General features: G+C 39.9%; 1 protein-coding gene across 8 annotated transcripts in view; it reads left to right on the top strand.

Annotated features, from left to right (window-relative positions):
• The window catches only part of ATP9B (ATPase phospholipid transporting 9B (putative)), a 237,325-nt gene that overhangs the window by 14,096 nt on the left and 198,353 nt on the right, over window positions 1-24,876 (top strand). For 7 of the 8 annotated variants that reach the window (XM_072817398.1, XM_072817319.1, XM_072817557.1 and 4 more), the window contains exons 2-3: window positions 8,737-8,910; window positions 23,553-23,703. In XM_072817398.1, coding sequence (XP_072673499.1) covers window positions 8,737-8,910; window positions 23,553-23,703 — 325 coding nt within the window. The remainder of the gene's footprint in view (window positions 1-8,736; window positions 8,911-23,552; window positions 23,704-24,876) is intronic. The other variant, XM_072817712.1, reaches the window with a different exon arrangement.

Raw genomic sequence — 24,876 nt, 5'->3', positions numbered from 1 at the left:
TGTGTGAAGATTTGGTTTTCCAGGTGACTGTGCCACCGTTAGCGCGTTAACTGTGGCAGCGCCAGGACCCAGAGGGCAGGCCTCGGGCACAGTTCAGGCTGACCTGGGGGTACGGCCCAGCGTGGCCTGTGGGAGATGTGGGTAATGCTGAGGAAATAGCCGTCCTTCAGGGGTTACTTGGCTACTGTGGAGCAGCAGTCAGTAATATTTACAGAAATTGTTTCTTTCTTTTTTTTTTTTAAAGATTTTAATTTATTTATTCATGAGAGACAGAGAGAGAGGTAGAGACACAGGCAGAGGGAGAAGCAGGCTCCATGCAGGGAGCCCGATGTGGGACTCTATCCCAGGACTCCAGGATCACACCCTGGGTGGAAGGCAGGTGCCAAACTGCTGAGCCACCTAGGGATCCTGAAATTGTTTCTTTTTAAGAAAATTCTGTCAGACACAACATAAAACTTAGCATCTTGACCATGTCTGCTTGAGGGTGGGGGGGCAGTGAGCACACTGACACTGTTGTGCTGTCGTCCCCACGGTCCCTTGGGTCTTCTGAACCCAAACTCTGCTCCCATGGAACGCCTTGCCGTCCCCCTCCCAGTCCCCAGCCCTCTCCAGATCTGTATGTGGAGTTGACTGTCCTCATCACCGCAGGGAGCTGGAGAGCATCACGGTTTGTCTTCTTGTTTCTGGCCCCACTGAGCGTCATGTTCTCAAGCTTCGAGCTGTAGCACACATCACATTTCCTTCTTTTTTAAAAGCTGATTGCTGTCACATTATAAAGATGGACCACATTTGTCTTGGGCATCTAAAGCTATTTTTCTTTTTTATAGTAAAACTTTCCGGCCAGCCCAGGTGATTCAGTGGTTTAGCGCTGCCTTCAGCCCAGGGTGTGATCCTGGAGACCTTAGATTGAGTCCCAAGTCAGGCTCCCTGCATGGAGCCTGCTTCTCCCTCTGCCTGTGTCTGTTCCCCGCTCCCCCCCCCCCCCCGTCATGAATAAATAAATAAAATCTTAAAAACAGAAAAAAACTTTCTTTGTTAATTGTCTAAAATAAAACAGAATTAAAAGAATGTTTATGAAGTGCTTAGATTCGTGCCTGACTGTTTCAGAAACTCTGGCCTCTGGCTTCTGACCTTCCTTCTCTCAACACTGAATTCCTATCTGGGAGGCAGGGAAGGGAGGCCCTGCAGGCTTGCACATTCACTGTCCTTCCCTTGGCCTCGCCCTCTGCTTTCTTTCTCTCCTGCCCTCCCTCCCCCAGGGGATACATGTCCTGTGATCTGTAGCAGGGAGGGGCCAACCCAGAATCTAGATGTTTCTTCCTACTCTTCCTCCCTCCACGCCCACTTCAGAGACGCCCTTGGACACCAGCTGACCCCTGCAGGGTCCCAAGGTTCCACTTCCCCACTGCTGTGCCGACATGTCTCTTTTCTTGGACCTGCTTATTTACCATCCATCCATCTCCTTTCTAGCTCTCTACATTTCGTTATCATCTCTTGTTTTCTGTTCTGTAGGTTTCAGCTTTATTTATCTTTTTAAAGATTTTATGTATTTATTCATGAGACAGAGTGAGAGGCAGAGATACAGACAGTGAGAGAAGCAGGCTCCACGCAGGGAGCCCAACATGGGACTCGATCCTGGGTCCCCAGGATCACACCACGGGCTGAAGGCAGGCGCCAAACCCCTGAGCCACCCAGGGATCCCATGTAGGTTTCAGCTTAAAAAAAAAAAAAAAAAAAAGTAGGGCTGCCTGGGTGGCTCAGCAGTTTAGCACCTGCCTTCAGCTCAGGGCATGATCCTGGAGACCTGGGATCGAGTCCCACTTCGGGCTCCCTGCATGGAGCCTGCTTCTCCCTCTGCCTGTGTCTCTGCCTCTCTCTCTCTCTCTCTCTCTCTCTCCCTGTCTGTCTCTCTCTCTGTCTCTCATAAATAAATAAATCTTTTTTTTTAAAAGCAGTGTTTTTGGTATTGAAGGTAGATCATGTATGTAAGCTTCCATCTTTATAGGAAATGTTTTCTTATCCTTTTACATATGCATCTGTCTCTGTCTTCTCTTCCAGAAGAGTCTTGTTTTGAGCTCTGTGGTCTGCGTAATGGTGTAGACCTCCAGTAGCTCTTCTTCTTCTTCTTCTTCTTCTTTTTTTTTTTTAAGATTTTATTTATTCATGACAGACCCAGAGAAAGGGAGGCAGAGACAATAGGCAGAGGGAGAAGCAGGCCCCATGCAGGAAGCCCGATGTGGGACTCCATCCCAGGACTCTGGGTCACGCCCCTAGCCAAAGGCAGATGCTCAGCCACTGAGCCACCCAGGTGTCCCTCCAGTAGCTCTTCTTACAGTTTTTTTTTTTTTTAATTTATTTATGATAGACACACACAGAGAGAGAGAGAGAGAGAGAGAGAGGCAGAGACACAGGCAGAGGGAGAAGCAGGCTCCATGCACCAGGAGCCCGACTTGGGATTCGTTCCCGGGTCTCCAGGATCCCGCCCTGGGCCAAAGGCAGGCGCCAAACCACTGCGCCACCCAGGGATCCCCTTACAGGAGTTAATAGCTGTAGTTATCTTGAAGCAGGCTACCCGCTGTGTCCCAACTCTAGTTTCAGAATTCCCACGGACAGTTGTGGCTTGGCTTGGGTGGCTAGCAGTCCTTCCTTAGCCTACCTTCCTGTGTGCCGCACCCATTCCATGCACACCCTGTCCCTTCACTTGGATGCGGCCCTGCAGCCTGGGGCTCAGTCGGCACCCTCCCAGGGCTAGGTAACTGTCTTCGCCAGTTGCCACTGCTGCCATTTTAGATTTCCTGATGAATGAGTCCAAGCCCCGTAAGTTAAAGACTGCATCTGTTGCTGACCGTCATGTTTTCAGTGCAGGCAGGTGTTGGTGCTCAGCATCTAGTGGACTGAGTGTAGGTACCCAACTCAGCCAGATGGCTTGCAGAGCCTTTGTTCATGTAATGATTTTGAGAGGTGGTCTTCCTTGGTCTTTACAGAGATCTTGTGGTTTTTGTTTTATCTATTGAATTATCTTAGGAGGAGGAGAATTGTTTTGGTGGTTAGTGGTTGCTGAGGATCCACTTCCATCTACTTAGGCTGATTCTCTACGGTGTAAGGGCAAGTAGTCCCGTATTTGTCATGTGCTGAGTGTCAGTTTCTCTCAGTGCCTGTCACTGCGCTGAAGCGCTGGAGTGCCTGGGAGAGCCCCAGTGTGGCTGTGAGCACAGTTATGTGCTCTGTGAGTAGAGCACCAGTGTCTTCTTACTTAGCATTCAGTCTTAGCTGAGAGCTGTCTCACGTAAGGGAGGAAAGATGAGACCTGGTAGCATGAAGCAGGGTTGTCGAATTGACTCATAATACAAAGAAAACAAAATCATGTCATTAGTTGCTATGCAATTGTATTAATGTCCTGTTGGTGTTGTAAAATTATCATAAATGTATGGCTTAAAAGAAATTTATTATTTTCCAGTTCTGTAGTTCAGAACTGTATGGTCTCACAGGGCTGAAATCAGGTTATCAACATGCTGCTTCTGCTTCTGTAGGCCCTGGCAGAGAGTCCGCTTCCATGTGGTTGTAGCTTACAGTCCTGTTTGCTCGTATTACAAATCAATGTGGAAGAGATGGACTCTCTTGTATAAAGATAGCACCATTTCTGTTGTTATGTGGTATATACATCCCTGCAAAACCTTGTATGTGGTAGAAATACTCACTGAAAATAACAGGGTTTATGGGCAAAAATACATTAGAACGGACACTGGGAACCTATCTTTTTTTGTGAGCACATCACTAACGAAAGCAGTCATAGTCCTGGTGACGTTTGCTGAAGAGGCACCTTGAGTTCCTGGCCAGTGAAATCTTACCTGTAAGGAGGCTGCTGAGTGTGAGCCTGGAAGAGGGTACTAGTTCCAGGGCTGCCACAGGGCACATGCCCCAAGTATGCCCAGCTAAACTGAACTTTCTCTCCAGCATGGGGAGCAGCCTCAGCCATAGTTTGTAAGCAGTAGCGTAAGACCCCGTGTGAATCAGTGCCAGTGACGGTAAGATGCCACTCTGCTCCCCTTACTTAAGTGAAGGGTTGCATGTGTTCAGCTCCCATCTGATGAGGGTAGGGTAAAACTGCTGGGTGTTATTCATAGCACTCATAGTGGTGGGAGTTTACATTTGCAGTTAGCACTATTTCAAGTGTTTTAGAGCTTATGACTTTATAGAACAATTACAGCACTGAGAATCTTTGAAAGAATTCATGTAAAAATATGGAGAAAGTTCTGTGTACAGATATTTCCACTGAAACATTATTTAGTGGGACGTTATAAAGGTCGTCCTCTCAATCCAACAGTAGGGGATAATTCAGTAACCTGTAACTTAGTCATCCACTTGCTGGATTATTTTTAAGTTACCACATGTTAAAAAGATGTTAAAAGAAGCTTAGGTAGCAAGTCAGCCTTGGCTTTGTTGTTCAAGGAAATTTTTCCCATCATTGAATTACACTTGTGTGTGGATTCTTGACACCTAGGCTCCTGGTTCAAGAAGGTAAAGGTTTCTTGAATCTTGCCTTCGACCTTTTCACAGACTCCTAGTAGGCAAAGTACTGCCTGGCACCATCACTGCCTGCCTGCACATGCATATGCCCTCACACATGCAGGTGTGTGAACACCCACATCTGCAGTTTCCCCAAAGGACTACTAAAAAATAGAAAGCCTGTTACATACTGTATATTGTATATATTTTTATATACATTTAGCACTTGCTGTGTACCACAGAAGATATAGTTCAATAACGTTTAGAGTGGAATGGAAATAATTCTGTTGTTGGATATTCCTGATTATCTGGGGTAGCACTCACCATTGTCATACTCTTCAGGCCTTCATTTTCAAAATGTTGGCCAGTCACAAGCCATCTAGAGAAGGAAGATCATAATGATGAGTACAGGTACAGATGACAGTGTCCAGATGACAACAGGTCTTGGCAGGAAAAAAGAAACGTGGATTCAAGAAACAACAGAGGACATCACTTTGGGTCTTAAATTTTTTTCTGCTTGGATACGTTTCCCTCACTTGCTATTATGAGGTATTTCAAAGGTACAGAAACATCAAAAGAATGTTCTTGTAATTTACATATATTCAGCAGCTGGTAACCTTGTGCCTTATTGCCCTTGTCTCTGTGCTTACCAGATCTTCAGTGCTTTTCAGGTGGGACCTTTGGTAAGGGTTTCCCCACGGGAAGCATGATTCTTAAGGCACATTGCTTGTTGTCCCAGCCAAGAGAATTAACGGTAATACCTCATATGGCATCTATAGCTCTATTCACTTGTCTTCTTTTGTATTTTTTTCCCAAATTGTGAAATACACAACGTATCTATTCACCCCAGCTTAAAGTGCACAATTCAGTGGCATTTGGTATACCCTCAGAGTTGTACAGCCATCACCACTCTGACCTTCTAGAACATTTAAAAAAATGTCTTTTATAGCCTTTTTTTTTTATTCAGAGTTCTAATCAAGGTTCCACTATTTCATTTGGTTTTATCTTTTTAATTTCTTTAAATTTGTAGAAATCTTTGCAGTGATTTTCTTTCTCCCAATGATGTGGCATTTTTCGAGTCCAGATTGGTGGTTTGAACTGTGTCCCATGTCTGGATTAGATCGTCCTGGACTTGGGTAGTGCTCTTTATTTCCTGCACTTACTGTCTTGTAAAAATTAGCCCCAGAGCAGTGCTTCTCAAATAGCAGAGTGCGGACCCCCGGTGGCTGAGTCAAGTGTCTGCCTTCGACTCAGGTCATGATCCCAGGATCCTGGAATGGAGTCCCATATCGGGGCTCCCTGCTCAGCAGGGAGTCTGCTTCTCTCTCTGTTCCTCCTCCCTGCTCATGCTCACTTTCTCTCTCAAATAAATAAAATCTGAAAAAAATCTGTAAATAGCAGAGTGTGAGGGCTCCTGACACCCAACTGGTGACTACTTCCAGAAGTTTCGTTTTTTGGGGTGTGTCCAAGAATTTCTATTTCTAACCCATTCTCAGGTGATGCTGATGGTCTGGGGAATGTACTTTGAGAACTACTACTACTCTGGAGATTGAGTAAATACAGTAAATATATAAATGTGTTAGCAAGAATGCTGGCTCTGCCTCTTATTGTGTATCACACCAGCAGGCAGACGTCAGGTTGTCCTGTGGTGAGTTCTAGGTTAAGGTGGTGATCTCTAGAACTTTTACAGTTTATAAGTTTCCATTTGCAGTTGTGAGGACTCTGTGGATGGTTCTCTAGCATCATGCTGTTCTGTTCCCAAACTGGTTTTGTGCCCTCTCCCCACCAGGTGGTAGTGGATTTTCCAGATATCTTTCTGTTACTGATTTTTAAAAGAAATTCTTTAATGGTGAGAGAACATACTTTGTCTGATTTCAGTTCTATTGAATCTTTTAGTTTGTGTTATGGCCCAGGATGTGGTCCGTGGGGATGAGTATTCATTGAGCACTTGAGAGAACATCAAGTTCTGTTCTGTGCAGGGTAGAGTGCTCTGTAAATGCCAGCCAGGGTACATTGGTTGACAGCGTTGCTCACTTCTTTATGTCCTTTCTGATATTGTTTATTCTGTTAGTTACTGACAGAAGACTTACCAAGTCTTCAGGCAGTGTTGTGGATTTGCTTCTTTCTCCTTTTACTTACATATTTTGTACTTTGTACTTCGTGTATTTTGAAACTAGTGATAGGTGTCTGCACCTATGCAATTTACGATTGCTAGAACTTATGTGTGATTTGATCTTTTATCATATAATGTCCTTTATCTTGGGCAGTTCTTCCATTTAAAATTTTTCAATGTCTTCTTTGTTTCATATCATAATAGCTACTTTTCTTCCTTTGAAAGAGTGTTTGTGTTGTATCTTTTTCCATCTTTTTACTTCTAATCTTTTAACACCATATGCCATTATACTTCAGGTATTTATATTATTATTATTTTTGTAGACAGTGATTTTTGTCCTCCAGCCAATACTTGCCAACATCTGGACACATTTTTATTGTCAAAATTGAGGGATGCTGCTACTGACCTCAAATGTGTAACGGTCTGGGATGCTGTTGAACATTCCTCAGTGCACAGGACAGCTCCATCAAAAGAGAATTCTGTGACCCAAAATGAATGGTACTACTGTTGAGAAGCTCCACTCTGAAGATTGCAGTATACACAGCTAATTTTTCCCTGTTAATATTTTACACTTAATGTAAACTGTGGAACTGCCCACTTCTTACAATATGGCTGCCATATCTGTTCATGTCTCTTTGTACTGAAAACTTCACCAGACCATGTTACAGCTTTCACTTTCAATAGTCGTACACGTTTTAAACAATTTTGTGTTACTCTTCATTTCCCAAATTCCAAATTTTCTGCTAGTATCAACAGCAGAACATCTTTAATGTTCTTTTGTAGTAGTAGGTCTGATGGTGACAAATCCTCCAGGTTTTAGCCTTTATCTGAGAATGTTTTTGTTTTGCCTTTATTCCTGAAGGATCTTTTTGCTGGATATAGAATTCGGGGTTGAGCCTTTTTCTCTTTCAGCACTTAGACATGGGGTTCCTATCCTCTGTCCTCCATCTCTCTCTGGGAGACATCCATGGGCGTTTGAATTGATGTGCTTCTAATGAGATGTTTTTCTCTGGCTGCTTCCAAGAGTTTTTCTTTCATCTTTGCTTTGAGTAGTTTGATTACTACGATGTGCATTTTGTGATCTTCTTTGACCTTATCCTGTTTCAGGTTTGCTTTTATCTTTCAGTAGATTGTAGTATTGTCTGGCACTCATTTATGCTGTAGTTGTGGGCTTGGTTGGTTTTATTTGTCTTCTCTAAAGCCTGTGGACTTCAGAGGGTATGAGGAGAAATTTCAATTCCAGTGACTGCTATCTTTCAGGGACACAGAGGTTTGCTCTCTTATTTTTACAATTGAGGGTAATACCTACCATGGAGGCTTGATGTAAAATTAAATAAGATAGTATTTGTGGACTTTCCATTATATTTTCTGATGAATTTTTGGTTCTCAAGGTAAGCTATTATTTTTAAAAGATAAATATGTCCACAATTTAGGAAAGATAAAATGGACACTTGATAGTAGGCTCCCTGTTTTTGGAATCCGAAGGGGATCAGTGAACTCTAAACGAGATGCTGGTTGTGGAGGACATTATTTCATTGAATATAAAGTTTTAAAAAAAGGAATAACAGAGACAGAGTAAGTGTAAGGGGGACATAGCATCCTTGCTGCATGTATCAAATCTGACAACATATCATGTTCCCACCTTATAACATAAGACACCTATGTAGTTCAAAAGTCATTTTCACGACTTTGATGAATGTAAAGTGGGGCAAATTTTACATCACATCAGTCTGTAACAGAGTATTTAGATATGAGCTGGAAATACACATTTTTTTGCTAATATTTCAGATGATTTTTTTTTTTTTTTTAATATTGCTGCACCATGGATGGGTGGTACTGAGCTGACCGTGGCTGTGTGGAGGGCTCCCCACATAGTCAGGTCTGCTTCCTTGGGCAGCCAGTTCCTTTCCTGCCTGTCTTGGCTAAATAAATTTCTTGTAAAGCAAAGTAGCATCCCTTATTTACAATGGTTTGCCTTCTCTATAGACAGCTTAGTTTGAAGAAAAAAGAAAAGTATGACTAGCAGAATTGGACCAGCTCTTGTCTTAAATAATACCCTTACTTGTGACAGAAGACTGCTTGGCCTGCCTCAGTACTCTGTTCTTACCTCTGACCAGGTACCAACTGGAAGATGAGTCTGCCCATTTGGATGAAATGCCACTAATGATGTCTGAAGAAGGCTTCGAGAATGATGAAAGCGATTACCACACGTTACCACGAGCTAGGGTCACACAGAGAAAAAGAGGACTAGAGTGGTTTGTCTGTGGAGGATGGAAGTTCCTCTGTACCAGGTTTGTTATCTCTTGCTGCTTAATCTCCTATGCTCTGACGTTACACAGTTAAGGTATTGATAAGCTCAACTTCTAACATATTTTTATATCGAACTAAAGAAGACTCTAAATGAAATGACATCCTGAATAGTGTTAAACAAAACCAAACAGTGCTAATCTGAAAGGGATGGAAAGCCAGGTTCACTTTTTTAATGAGACATTTTAATATTTAGAAAATGGAGAAGATTAGTGATTGCATGGTAGAATGGATTCTGGTCACCGTGTTGGCACTTGTAAACAGTGCTCCCTTCTCTTCCATCTGTAGTCATACTCTCATCCAAAAACGCAGATATGCCTGTAAAATGCAGTTTAATAATACCGTAACTTTGTGTATTGTTCGACTTGAATGCTTTCACTTGGAAGAAGAGTCTTCAGTTAATTTAACCAGAAAGAAACAAAGATAAGAACTGTTCATATTTTAGGGCAGCCCGGGTGGCTCAGCAGTTTAGCACCACCTTTGGCCTAGGGTGTGATCCTGGAGGCCTGGGATCCAGTCCCATGTCAGGCTCGCTGCGTGGAGCCTGCTTTCTTCCTCTGTGTCTGTGCCTCTCTCTTTCTCTCTCTCTCTCTCTTTTTCTTTCTGTGTCTCTCATGAATAAAAAAATAAAATCTTTAGGAAAAAAAAAAGAACTCATATTTTAAACAAGTTCACTGGTGGTTGAGATAAACTATCACATCTGCTCACTCTCGACTTTATAGAGTCTGGTATGTAAGAACCACACTCTGTCTAGGACACTTCGGCAACCCTGGGGATGGGCCCCCGTAAGATTTCAGCTAACCGATGCCACCATAAATTGAGTGGGTATGTTGAATAAATTACAGATTTTTTTCTTAAAAAGATTTTATTTATTTGTTTGTTTGTTTATTTATTTGAGCGACAGAGACTGAGAGAGGACAGAAGCAGGGAGGAGGGACAGAGGGAGAGGGAGAAGCAGACTCCTGGCTGAGCAGGGAGCCTGATGCGAGGCTCCATTCCAGGATCCAGGATCATGACCTGAGCCAAAGGCAGGTGCTTTACCTACTGAGCCACCCAGGTGCCCCTGAATCAGAGCTTTTATAGTCTTTCTGCTGTTCAAGATTTGTGATCAGTGCCTTTCTTACAATCATGAACTTATATCCTTTTGCCCATAAAAGGAATTTAATAATTGTAGAAAGATATTTTATTTATCATCGTTATCCCTTTAGAAGTTTTCAAAAAGAAGTTGACAACTGATTGGATTTCTGGTTTAGCTCATGTAATGGTCTTTAAACAGTTGGGTCTGAGGCAGCCTCAGTGGCGCAGCGGTTTAGCGCCGCCTGCAGCCCTGGGGTGTGATCCTAGAGACCTGGGATTGAGTCCCACATCAGGCTTCCTGTATGGAGCGTGCTTCTCCCTCTACCTGTGTCTCTGCCTCTCTCTGTGCCTCTATGAATAAATAAAATCTTTAAAAAAAATAAAATAAAATAAACAGTTGGGTCTGGACTCCCAGAGACTGAGGAATCCCTCAAAGAGATTGGCCATGCAGAATCAGGAAGTGAGCTTGAGCAGGGTGTATAGTCTTATCACCCCCTCTCAACTTCCAGGTGGTGTCTGTTTTTATCTTTCTTGTATATTGGAAGCTTTTTATGTGAAGAAGGAATTTCATGGCTAAACAAGGTTTTAGAAGTTGCTGACTTGTTACTAATTTTTAATGAGTGGTCTGGTTTTTTCAAAAACATTTTCTAGGTTAAGTAGCCAATATTCGTGGAGTATTCTTTGTGGGTACTTACTCATTTTAGAGTAAATTTCTTTACAAGTTGCAGGGCTATGCACATTTTGTTTTTTTTGTGTGTTAGTTGTGATGCTTTGTGCTTTTCAAGGGATTTATCTATTTTTAAATACAAATTTTTGTAATGTAAAATGTATGAAGCTCTGGAGGGATGTCACATTTTTTTGTTTCTGATATTGTTAGTTTGTCTCTCCCTTTTTCCTATTAATCTTGATAGGAGGTTATCGGTTCTTTTCAAAGAGCCAATCTTCTAGTGTTGTCTTTGCTTTTGAAATTTTAAACTTTTACCTTGAAATAAATCCACTTTTATTATGAAATAAATCCAAACTTACAGAAGAGTTGCAAGAATTCCTCTGTGCCCTTTGCCTAAGACCACTAATGTTTATTTAACCTTCTGCTACATTTATTTGCCATTCTCTTTATATCTCACTGTTATTTTCAGAGTCCTTTCAGACAGGGTTGTTGACAAGTTCATTCCTCTTTTTTTTTTTTTTTTTTAATTTATTTTTTATTGGTGTTCAATTTACTAACATACAGAATGACCCCCAGTGCCCGTCACCCATTCACTCCCACCCCCCGCCCTCCTCCCCCTCCAACACCCCTAGTTCGTTTCCCAGAGTTAGCAGTCTTTACGTTCTGTCTCCCTTTCTGATATTTCCCACACATTTCTTCCCCCTTCCCTTATATTCCCTTTCACTATTATTTATATTCCCCAAATGAATGAGAACATATAATGTTTGTCCTTCTCCGACTGGCTTACTTCACTCAGCATAATACCCTCCAGTTCCATCCACGTTGAAGCAAATGGTGGGTATTTGTCATTTCTAATGGCTGAGTAATATTCCATTGTATACATAAACCACATCTTCTTTATCCATTCATCTTTCGTTGGACACCGAGGCTCCTTCCACAGCTTGGCTATCGTGGCCATTGCTGCTATAAACATTGGGGTACAGGTGTCCCGGCGTTTCATTGCATTTGTATCTTTGGGGTAAATCCCCAACAGTGCAATTGCTGGGTCGTAGGGCAGGTATATTTTTAACTGTTTGAGGAACCTCCACACAGTTTTCCAGAGTGGCTGCACCAGTTCACATTCCCACCAACAGTGTATGAGGGTTCCCTTTTCTCCGCATCCTCTCCAACATTTGTTGCTTCCTGCCTTGTTAATTTTCCCCATTCTCACTGGTGTGAGGTGGGATCTCATTGTGGTTTTGATTTGTATTTCCCTGATGGCAAGTGATGCAGAGCATTTTCTCATGTGCATGTTGGCCATGTCTATGTCTTCCTCTGTGAGATTTCTGTTCATGTCTTTTGCCCATTTCATGATTGGATTGTTTGTTTCTTTGGTGTTGAGTTTAAGAAGTTCTTTATAGATCTTGGAAACTAGCCCTTTATCTGATATGTCATTTGCAAATATCTTCTCCCATTCTGTAGGTTGTCTTTGAGTTTTGTTGACTGTATCCTTTGCTGTGCAAAAGCTTCTTATCTTGATGAAGTCCCAATAGTTCATTTTTGCTTTTGTTTCTTTTGCCTTCGTGGATGTATCTTGCAAGAAGTTACTGTGGCCGAGTTCAAAAAGGGTGTTGCCTGTGTTCTTCTCTAGGATTTTGATGGAATCTTGTCTCACATTTAGATCTTTCATCCATTTTGAGTTTATCTTTGTGTATGGTGAAAGAGAGTGGTCTAGTTTCATTCTTCTGCATGTGGATGTCCAATTTTCCCAGCACCATTTATTGAAGAGACTGTCTTTCTTCCAATGGATAGTCTTTCCTCCTTTATCGAATATTAGTTTCCCATAAAGTTCAGGGTCCACTTCTGGATTCTCTATTCTGTTCCACTGATCTATGTGTCTGTTTTTGTGCCAGTACCACACTGTCTTGATGACCACAGCTTTGTAGTACAACCTGAAATCTGGCATTGTGATGCCCCCAGATATGGTTTTCTTTTTTAAAATTCCCCTGGCTATTCGGGGTCTTTTCTGATTCCACACAAATCTTAAAATAATTTGTTCTAACTCTCTGAAGAAAGTCCATGGTATTTTGATAGGGATTGCATTAAACGTGTATATTGCCCTGGGTAACATTGACATTTTCACAATATTAATTCTGCCAATCCATGAGCATGGAATATTTTTCCATCTCTTTGTGTCTTCCTCAATTTCTTTCAGAAGTGTTCTATAGTTTTCAGGGTATAGATCCTTTACATCTTTGGTTAGGTTTATTCCTAGGTATCTTATGCTTTTGGGTGCAATTGTAAATGGGATTGACTCCTTAATTTCTCTTTCTTCAGTCTCATTGTTAGTGTATAGAAATGCCACTGACTTCTGGGCATTGATTTTGTATCCTGCCACGCTACCGAATTGCTGTATGAGTTCTAGCAATCTTGGGGTGGAGACTTTTGGGTTTTCTATGTAGAGTATCCTGTCATCGGCGAAGAGGGAGAGTTTGACTTCTTTGCCAATTTGAATGCCTTTAATGTCTTTTTGTTGTCTGATTGCTGAGTCTAGGACTTCCAGTACTATGTTGAACAGCAAGGTTCATTCCTCTTTAACCTTAGTTCTTTGGGGCCTATTTCTTAGGAAGATGGTTCTTTTTTTTTTTTTTTTTTTTTAAGATTTTATTGTGAGAGATACACAGAGGCAGAGACACAGGCAGAGGGAGAAGCAGGCTCTCTGCGGGGAGCCTGATGGGGGACTCGATCCCAGGACCCCAGGATCATGCCCTAAGCTAAAGGCAGATGCTCGACCACTGAGCCACCCAGGTGCCCTGGAATATGGTATTTTCTTACATGACTAGCAGGCAGTTGCCATGGTCAGGAAATTTCACTCTGACAGGGTACTTTACTTCTCCTTTAAGTCAGCATCCTACTCTGTCTCTGCCCTGATCCTGCCCACATTGGCGTGGTGGTGGGTGGCCTGCCTGTGCTGGCTCTGTTAATGTGGAACCCCACTTGCCATTTCTTTATCTTGCATTCCACTGACGTTTTTGAGGACTATACAATAGGTATTTTATGGAACATTTCAAATTTTGGTTTGTCTGAGGTCTCCTCATGGTTAAGTTAGGGTTAAACATTCTCTGTGGGACACTGTATGAGTGACACCTGAGTCCTTAGGGTATCTGCTTCTTGGTGTTACTGATGTCTGGTCTTCCTTTTATTTTCTCTCATGCTTTAACTTGCCGTTTTTTTTGTTTTTTTTTTTTTCCCTCTTTACTTGCCGTTCTTCTTGTGCTTCTTCCTAAGATGAATTCTCAGATTACCAGCTTTGTACCTTTTTCTTTTAAGAAAATAGATGCATGTAAGTTTTGACATTCAGTATTTTCATTATCATTTAGTTCATTCAAAATATGTTCTGATTTACGTTGTCATTTCTGCTTTAGTTGATGTTCAGTTTAGAACCATGCTGCTTAATTTCCAAACAGTTGGGAATTTTCCTAATTATCTCTCTGTAATTGACTTACCTTTAAAGAAAAAAAAAAGATTTTGTTATTGAAGAGAGAGAGAGAGAGCAAGAGAGAGAGCATGAGCAGTGGAGGAGGGGCAGGGGCAGAGGGGAGAGGTAGGCTCCCCACTGAGCAGGGAGATGCTGGGCTGGGCTCAGTCCTAGAACCCTGGGATCATGACCTGAGCTGCAGGCAGACGCTTCACTGACTGAGCCATCCACGAACCACATGATTGACTGTCATCTTAATTCCATTCTGGCCTGAGAACATACTTACTAGTTTTTTCTTTCAGTCTTTGTAATGTGTTGAGACTTGCTTTATGATTCATTATATATGGGCAGTGTTAGTCAATTTTCTTTGTGTATTTGAAAATAATTTGTACTTTTTTTTCCAAGATTTTATTTATTTATTATTGAGAGACACAGAGAGAGGCAGAGACACAGGCAGAGGGAGAAGCAGGCTCCCTGCAGGAAGCCCGATGCAGGACTTGATCCCAGGACCTGGGATCACATCCTGAGCTGAAGGCAGATGCTCAACCACTGAGCCATCCAGGTGTCCCTAATTTGTACTTTTTTGTTGACTGTGTTGCTCTGTATGTTAGTGAGTTATATTTGTTAATAGTCTTGTTTGAATTTTCTGTATTCGTAGTCAAAGTTTGCTTATCAGTTAGAGAAACTTATGTGAGTTTCTCAATATCATTGAAGATGTGTCTACTGCTTTTATTTTTTTTTATTTTTTATTTTTTTAAAGATTTTATTTATTTATTCATGGGAGATATATGTAGAGAGAAGCATAGACACAGGCAGAGGGAGGAGCAGGCTCCATGCAGGGAGCCCGACGTGGGACTCGATCCCGGGACTCCAGGATCACACCCTGGGCCGAAGGCAGGTGCTAAACCGCTGAGCCACCCAGGGATCCCCTCTACTGCTTTTAATTTGTCAGTTTTGCTTTATGTATTTTAGAGTATGTTACTAGGTGATGCAAGTGTAGGGGTACTAACTTATTCTTGGACTGATCTTTTTCTCTGGTAATATTTCTTCTATGCAGGCTCATAGTGTCTAACTTCAATGAAGTGATACCGACTTTCTTTATTTTTATTTTTTTATTTTCATTCCAGTTAGTTAACATATGGTGTTATATTAGCTTCAGGTATATAATATAGTGATTTATCAGTTCTGCACACAGCGGAGCAGGGACTTGGACCCCGAGACTGTTGTGCCCAAGATTGCGAATCCGAGAAACCACCGAGAAGCCAACACCGATGCAAACACACGAGGGTTTATTTACAAGCTCGAGCTTGTGTCCAAGTATACCCGACACAGCGGAGCAGGGACTTGGAACCCGAGCTCAGTCACTCATCAGGAAATGCATCTTTATGGATTTGGAAAGAACTGAGAGACATTATTACCAATGGTCCTATTATTATGTGAAGGATTCTTCCCTGAGATTCTTCCCCTGTTTCAACTGACACTGAAACACTGTGAACTCTTTGGAAGACAAATGTCAAGGAAATAAATGTTATGCATTGCTAATTAAAAAAAAAAAAAAATCACAGGGCAGCCCCAGTGGCTCAGCCATTCGGCGCCGCCTTCAGCCCAGGGCCTGATCCTGGAGACCTGGAATCGAGTCCCGCATCCGGCTCCCCGCATGGAGCCTGCTTTTCCCTCTGCCTGTGTCTCTGCCTCTCCCTCTCTGTGTGTCTCTAATGAATAAGTAAATAAAATCTTAAAAAAAAAAAAAAAGTAGACTTTCAGAAACATTAATAGTACTTCACCTTAAAGAAATGAGGGTGCTTTTAAAAATGTGAACCAATAGGCTTAAATAAGTTACATTCCTATTTGCTGTTTGTAGAATTTATATTCAACACGTCAGCCTGAAATATTCTCTGACTCGTAACTCCCTTCTTTCTCCATTTTCAAAAAAAATCTAAGACAAGGCTAAGTTACCAACCAGTCTTAAACATCTTTTATAAACCCATGCTACTATAAATTATGTGACTAAATGATATTAAAAATAATTATAAGAAATATGGTGGCCCTGTGATCATCCTCGTTCATTCCCTTGATGTGTTTCACCTATCCCCCTATCCACCTCCCCTGGTGACCATCAGTGTTTTCTCTATTATTAAGACTGTTTCTTGATTTGTCTCTGTCTCTCCCTCTCTTTCTTGATACCAGCTTTCTTTGATTACTGTTTGCATAGTATATAATTTTCATTCTTTTACTTTGTTGTATTAAAAAAAGAAAAACAGCTTTTCTGAGGTGCCTGGTGGCTCAGTGGATTAAGCATCTATCTGCCTTCAGCTCAGGTCATGGTCTTGGGGTCCTGGGATCAGGTGGTGTCCCCTCCACCCCATTTCAGGCTCCCTGCTCAGCAGGGAGTCTGCTTCTCCCTCTGCCCCTCCCCTCTACTTGTCTTCTCTTTCTCCCTCTCTCAAACAAATAATTAAAATCTTAAAACAAACAAACAAACAAAAAAACCCTTTTCTTTTGAAATAACTATAGTTTCAAAGGAAATTGCAGAGTTATCATAGAGGGGTCCTACTTACCCCTTCACCTAGTACCCCCCCAGTGGTTGTATCTTAAATAACTATGGTATAGTGTCAAACCAGGAAGTTGACACTCATATAAACTGGCTATAGTTCACTGCATTTTACTACATGTGTAGGTTTGTGTAACCCCTACAGCAGTAAAGATGTAGAACTAGAACTGTCCCATCACTGCACATGTCTCCTGGCTTCTGTAGTCATTTTCTCTCTCCTGCACCAGGCCCTGGGCTCTGGCAACTACTAATTACGTTTTCTATTTCTCTAATTTTAATTTTGAGAATGTCAAGTAAAACACTCAATTACCGATTTTTGGAGATTGGCCTATTTTAGCCAACACAGTGCCCTTGAGATCTACCCAAATAGTTGTGTGTATCAGTAGTTTGTTCCTTTTTATTGCTGACTGGCATCCATCCAAACATGGATGAATGTTTATTTAACCATTAACCTATTGCATGACATTTAGATTGTTTCAAGTTTTGGATGTTTGAAAAAAGCTGCTCTGAACTATCATGTATGGGTTTTTTGTGTGTGGACATAAGTTTTCATTTCTTTGGGATAAATGTGTAAGAGGCAGTTGCTGGGTTACATAGTAAGTATATGTTTAGTTTTGTTGAAGTACTGAACTGTTTCCCAGAGTGGCTGTACAATTTCACATTTCAACCAGCAGTATAGGAGAGATTCAGTATCTCCTTGTCAACCTTTGTTGTCACTGTTTTTTTATCTTAGCTGTTAGAATATGTGTGTAGTGATGGCTCATTGTGGCCTCAGTTTATTTCCATTTTCTAAAGGACTAGTGAGGCTGACTCTCCTGTCATTGGCATGTCTTCTACAGTAAGTGTTTCTTTAGGTCTGTTCATTGTCTTTTTGGTTTTTTTGTTTTTTTGTTTTTTTTTCTTGTGAGTTTTAAGAGTTCTTTATATATTATATCTGTGAGTCTTCTGTTAGGTAGGTAGTTTGTAAATATTTTCTTCCATTCTGTAGCTTGTTTTTTCATCCCCTGAAAGAATTTTTCCACAGACCCAAAGACTTTAATTTTGATGAAGTCCAGTTGTTTGTTGGTCTCTGTTTTTGCCATTGAGCATTGCATTTTTGGTGTCACGTCGGAGAACTTTTCACTGTATCTCAGTCCTGTATCTCAAAGATTTTCCTCTATAAGTTTTATAGTTTTACATTTAGATCCTTTTTGAGTGATTTTTGTCCAAGGTGGGAAGTTTCAGTTGAGATTTATATTTTGCCTATATATATCCAAATGCTACACACCATTTGTTGAAAAGACCATCCTTTTTTTGCTGAATTGCTTTTGTACCTGTGTCACTGATCAGTTGGCTGTACGTGAGTGGGGGCTATCTACTCTGTTATGTTATCTTTATTGTCTTTTTGTCTGCCCTGTTGGTGCTACCCAGTTTGGAGAACTGTTCCTTTATCTAAGTCTTAAAATGGTGTAGGTTGATTCCTTTTATTCTTTTTTTCAAGATTCTCATAGCTATTCCAGTTACATGGCCTTTCCATAGATATTTTAGAATAATCTAGCCCAATCTGTAAAATCCTTTCAGAGATTTTGATAGGACTTATGTTTAACCTGTGTATTAACTTGAGGGAATTGACATGTTTACTGTGTTGAATCTTCTAGATCACAATTTACATCTCTCTGTTTATTTAGAACTTTGATCTTTTTCATCAGTATTTTGTAGTTTTCAGCACACAGGTCTTATACATGTTAGATTTATTCCTAAGTATTTCCTTTCTTTTTTTCTTGTTTGTAACTGGCATTTTAAATTTTGGTTTCCACATTTTCTTCATTGCTAGTGTATAGAACTAGAGTTGGATTTTGTATGTTTGTCTTTTATCCTACAACCTTGCTAAACTTACTGTAATGCTAAGAGTGCTCTTGTAGATTCCATGTAATTTTCTACATGGAGAGTCATGTCATCTGCAAACAGGGACAGTTTTATTTCTTCCTTTTACAACCTATATGCCTTTTATTTTCATTTTTTGCCTTATGGGTCTGTCTGGAACACATTATGTCGAATAGCAGTGGCGAGTATACCTTCTTGCTTCTTGTTCTCAGTGTTAGGGAGAAAGCTTTTAGTATTTCACCATTAAGTATGATGTGAGCTGTGGGGTTTGTTTGTTGTTATAGATTGCTCATCTAAAACTGTTGATAATTTTCTTAATTAAAATCCAACTTGGGTTGTGTAATATAAACAGTTCTGTCAGGTTCAGAAGCAGGATTTGGAGATGTAAGTTTTAGAGTCCTGTCATTGTTGTGATAATGGGAGCCACGTGGAAGGGTGATGTTTCTGAAAATGTCAGGGGACATGTGGCCTAGGTTTTGAAAAATAAAGGAAAGGGGCAGCTTGGGGAGAAAGATGACTTTGAGAAGGAAAACTTTTATCCATCCTTTTAGGCAGAGGGAAGGGTAGGGGTGGAAGAGTGAAGTAGTGGTGGAGAAGATAACTTTTCTTATCCTTAATTGGGAACATGGGGTTATTTGAGTGAGAAGGTGACTGGGATTCAGATGAGGACTGAAAACATGGGAAAATTGGTCATGCTTTGGTAGATCAATAACCAACAAAGGAAAATCAATAGTCATGCATTTGTATTGACTCCAGCATAATGTTATGACTGTCTATCAGTGAGAGCGCCTGAAGTCTCACAGACTTGGCAGTGGAAGTGTGGCTGGGGGATCTGGGGTGGGGGGGTGGCCAGGGTTGTGAACTGAGGAGAGAGCTGAAGCAGAGGATTCTGGGTGGAGCCACTGTTCCAATTCATGGCTGTGGTGTGCAATTCACAGGTGTGTTCCCTGTTGGTGCCCAGTGCACAGAGGAGCACGATTGGTACTGGGGTGCTCTTTCTCCATGGTATGCACCTTCTTCAGGAGCTGGACATTCATTCTCCACTACTTCCAGCCAAGAACTAGGAGAGTCCCTCTTAAATTGGTTTAGCGACAAGCCAGAAATTGAACCAAGGTCTGATTTGACAAACTAAAGCCGTTACTCTTTGCTCTGTGAACTGGGAAAACTGCTAGGGTGAAGAGGTGTGCTCCAAATTAGACCAGTCCTGGTGGTGTCTTCAAGTGGATAACGGCCTGGTCTCTGCATCCTAAGGGGAACCTGACACAAGGATCTCATTGGAATTGAGGAGTATCTTGTGTGCATGGAGACTCACCGAGTAATAGAGGAGCTGTCAGCGATTGCTGAGGGTGTGGAGCAAGGGAGAGTGGGTACTGACAGGCACAGACTGTGATGACATGGACAGTTTCTTGTTAATGGTGTGGACTCTGAAAGGACCTCGTGTGTTACAGAAGTGGTACTTATCTCTGCTCCCAAATAGTTGCCAAGAATTATGGACTTTTAATGTTACGAGTCTCCTCATAGTTTTGAATACATTGTTGAATTAATTTTTTTAAGTTTTAGATATTTAAGTAATGTCTACACCCAACCTGGGGCTTGAAGTCACAACCCCGAGATCAGAGTCACACACTCTTCCAACTGAGCTAGCCAGGCACCCCCATTGAGTTAATTATTTTTGGTCTTTTACAGGACTTTGTTTTTACCAAATGGAACATAGCCAAATTTTGGATTTTATTTGTAATATATTACTTTTTTTTAAAGGAAAGTGTTAAGAATATATTTGCAAATGGAGATGTTAGCAAAAACACAAAACAATCAAGTATAATAGATATATAAAGTCTATCTCGATAAATGGTGATAATGTAGAAAAAGCTTACAACCATATTGGCAGATTCTAATCAGTCTGTACGGCCTAATGTGTGTCTTTTTTTGCCATGGGGAATGAGAAATGATCCAAGATATTGTCATGTTCTTCTTGTTCAATGATATTTGCCTTACTGAAAGATTATTGCTTAAATTAAAAACTGCACCTTACACAATGAAATTGTACATCTTGCAACTTAGATTGGTTATATTTTCTTAATTTCTTATAAATTTTCATTTTTGAGTATTTGCTTGTTTTTTATTCCCTAAATGTTAGGCATTATAAAATTCAGTGTCACTAATACTAGATTTTGGATTGACAAGTAGAAGATACGTAAGATTACTTGGTTTAATTACAGGAGGAAATGTTGGTGAATATTGTAATAAAGGTAGGTAGTAAATAATAATGAGTTGTAAATATTTCGGGTAGGTTGCAACTAATATTGAGTTGTAAATATTTCAGTATATTTCTATTTGTAGACTCCATGACTAGTGAGGCTTATTTTAAAATTATTCTTAATTTCAGCAACTGAGTAGGCTTTTATTTCTTCATAGCTTAGGAACTGCTTTCTCATCTTTATTATTTGGTAAAAAGTCCAGCTCTGACACATTGAAAAAAATTTTCCATAATCTGTCCTCCAAAACTTTGATTGTCCTTCCTGTGAGTTATTGTGATGCATGTCGACATGCTAGTTCTCTGAATGGTGGTATCTTTCTCAAGAGATGTACATTTCACTTCTTACCAAAAGCCACTTTATCCTTAGGAAGTGGAGCCACTGAGGATATTTTCATAGGAACTGTGGGGTGGATGGGTGGGTTGAGGTGGATGTCATATTCTGGGATTATTCCTGTCCTTAATGGTCTCCACATTTTCAGGGAATCTGCAGCACATTTGCAGTGCAGAAACATGGGGAGATGCTAATCTTTTAAGATGATGGTAGTCTGTGCTGCTCTTGGTAACCATGGGTACCTGTCAGATATCATAAGTATCTAGATTTGGTTGTTTTTGGAAGAAGGCTCTCTAAATTTTGGTAGCTATTACATAATTATGACTAGTTAAAGCTTTAGGAGACAGGATCTTGGTATATAAAGATACTCTAATATTAGAGTATTACTTTGATTATAGAGGCATTTGTGAAAAACTAATCCTATGATGTTTTAATAAACAATATACTTTGTGTCAATTGGGTTTAGTGTCACTTTGACCTGACAGTGTCAGGAGGCTTATCTATAAATGGGCAGTGTCCCCTGAGTGATCACTTGTTTAGAAAATGTTCTGCCTGAATGGAAGTGTTAGTTAGCTGCGGCTCCTGGTTATTTTTTTCCCAAGGACCTCTCCTAGGTTCTCCCTATCAGTATCAGTGTTTACCAGTGTATCTTATTCAAAAATTGCCCATAATTTTATTTTCCTGCTTAGCTCTGCAACTCAGTAGGGCTTATGTATACTTCTTGGGTTACAGACTTTTTTTCTTTTTTAATTTTTGGTGTTTATGTCCTCTACTCTTGACATTCAAGTCACTCATCTCTCCTTTCTGGTCCTGTTTTCTGTCTACATCATCCCGTAGCAGTTCTGGTGGAGCTCCAGGCTTGTAAAACCTTAAGCCTTGTATTCATTTAATTTTGTGAGACAGCGTGTGATTTGATTATGGTTTATGACTTGCTTCTGGGTTTGCATAAGGAAATAATTAGTAATAACACTTTTGTTTGTTGATAGTTATTAGTAGCAAAGTGTTGCAAATAATTTAGTTGCATCTTGGAAGTCTAGGAATCTTGGAGTTTTTTCCTCTACAGTTCTGTAGAGAAAAAAATAAACTATTGAGTATATGTATTTTTAGCCCTTGGTATTTAGTTTAGAGTTTATGGAGTGTAGGGCTTTGGAACTTAATGGGTTATTTGTTTCAGGTATAGCACACAGTGGTGTTAATGTTGAGGGTTTTATTCTAGCTGTTGTCTGTAGTGTTCATGTGGTTTTACATTCAGCAGAAATAGACAGATTTCAGTTTATATACACATCTGTACTCCCTTGCCTAGGATGCCACCATGGGTGATCTATAAAGTGAGGCAATTTCTGAAGAATGATGTCAGTGTGATTGGAGTAAAGGGCTAGTGCACCCACAGTAATTTTAAGATCCAAGTCCTGATATGTCAACCTCATTTTATAATCACACCTTCTAAGACTGTCATTGTCATGCAGGATTTCATGTAAACTTTTCAGCTTGCTCTTATCACAGAGTGAAGTTCAGAGCTTCTGCCTTCTGCTGCTGGCCTGCTGTTCTAGCCTGCCCTACATCTAGAAGACGCAGTTTAACAGCTTCCTTTATAATAAAGCATTCTAGGTCTTCCTCTGCAGTTTGGAAATTTGAGTTAAACCAAATTGTTAATGCTCAAGTTTAAATTCATGATTATTTTATGCTTAGTTCAGATGATTTTGATACCTTTTCATCATTTTTCTTCAGTGTTTTAAGAAAAGTTTATTTTCTCTATTCAAAAATAATGGTTTGGATATCCAGGAAGTGGGAGTATTTGTGCTTGTGGAACCCTGACACTCTTAGAGCAAGTATAGATTGAGAATTAAAACATGTATTGCATAGATGAAGATAACTACATGAAAATGTAATTAAGCTTTTATTAGCGTTAGAGTACGCATTAAACATTAGTATCCTTTCTAAATATTGAATTGAGCCACAATTCTTAATTTTATATTAATGTTACTAAAATTATCTTTAAGAGAGGAAAACAGTGATTACCTCAAAGACAATGATGAGATGATGTCTGAGAATCTTTATCATTGGATCTCTGAATGGTATATTGAGAATTGCCAACCACATGGTTATCCTTTTCTCCTCATAGTAGAGCATTGACTGCTTCAGAATGTTAATAGTTTTATTTTGTTAGTAAGAGGGTCTAAACAGGGGAGATCATTTCCCTGAGGTTTTAGAGGTCATTATGCACTCATACAAGTCTCTTTTAGTGTTTTATGTCAAATTTAGATCAGCACAACCTATTTTAAGACAAGTCCTACAGGTTAGCATTAGATATACTATCAGTGTCTGGTAAATAAAGGAGCAATTAGTATTGGCTCTAAATATGTAGAATTAATTTTAAAACTTAAAAAAAATCATGTATAATATGTATCTTTTATTTCATGCAGTTGCTGTGATTGGCTGGTAAATATTTGTCAAAGAAAGAGAGAACTGAAAGCTCGCACAGTGTGGCTTGGATATCCTGAAAAGTGTGAAGAAAAGCATCCCAGAAATTCTATAAAAAACCAAAAATATAATGTGTTTACCTTTATACCTGGGGTAAGATTATTAAATTTCCTAAGAATAGGTTTCATATCAGGGGTTACTAGCTTCTTTTGTTTTCACTGTTGTTGTTTTTTAAATATTTTTCCCTGTTAATTGTATCATACCCAAATCAGTGTCCTTTTGCTTTTGAACCATTAATGTTTCAAATAGTTCTTAAATCATTCATGCACACTTTTAATGGGTACATCATAGAGTTCAGTGTAAGAAAATTTATAGTTTGATATCAGTCCTAGATAGACATGTTTATATTATTGTAGAAATAAGTTAAATTATCAGAAAATAAGTCATAAATTTTGGTTGGATGGAATGTTAAGTTTAAAGCCTGTAAGGAACTTCATGATGAAAGTAAAATAATTTTTTTATACAAACATGACTCAGTAACAAAATATTTATAAGCATTTATAGATAATATTTTCTACTTCATATTATAAATTCTAGGCCATGTTATATTGTTATAGCATTAGTTATATTTAATTAAGTATATGCTAAGTTTAAATATTTAAATATTTCCTTACTAGTGATATTCTTGGCTTAAGTTACAAAACAGAGTTTGCATATATTTAGAATAATTGAGTAATTTTTGGTTTTTGTGCATCATTTCTTACTTTTATAGACCAATTTCTAAAGGGAAAAGGAAGCTGATAACTGGTTTTATTTCTGCATCAAAGATTTTGACACATCCTAGTTATTTACTCGTAATGCTATTTTGCAAGAAAATCTTTTGGTAATATGAATGAAATAAGTTTTACTGTTCACGTTTTAATTTAAGTAATCATGCTGATTTTATATCAGGCATTGATTGCCTTCCACCACCCTCCCCCATTCATCGAATGCTTGATATCTAATTTACTCTTTAGTAAGACACACAAAACAATTGACTCCATCGTTAAAAGACTACTCTTGTCAGGACAGTAAAATGTAAGCTGTCTTTCAGACAGATAAATATTCCCATCTTTATTGAATGAAGCTCCTGTTTTCTTTAAATTTTAAGTACTCACAGATCCGTAAAGCATTGTACATTTTCCTAAAGGTCACAAAGGTCATTCAGTAGACAATATCATATTGATTATGGTGGCTAAAAGCACACACAGCTGCCTCACTCTGACCAGAGCAAGTTCTTGTAGCCTGCCAGGATGGGCTGTGTCCTGAAAATACCTGTTGATGTGG

This window comes from Canis lupus, chromosome 1 (assembly GCF_048164855.1).
Source record: "Canis lupus baileyi chromosome 1, mCanLup2.hap1, whole genome shotgun sequence".
NCBI classification, from domain to species: Eukaryota; Metazoa; Chordata; class Mammalia; order Carnivora; family Canidae; genus Canis; species Canis lupus.
Note: the sequence above shows the minus strand (reverse complement) of the source record. Positions and strands in the feature narration are given on the sequence as shown.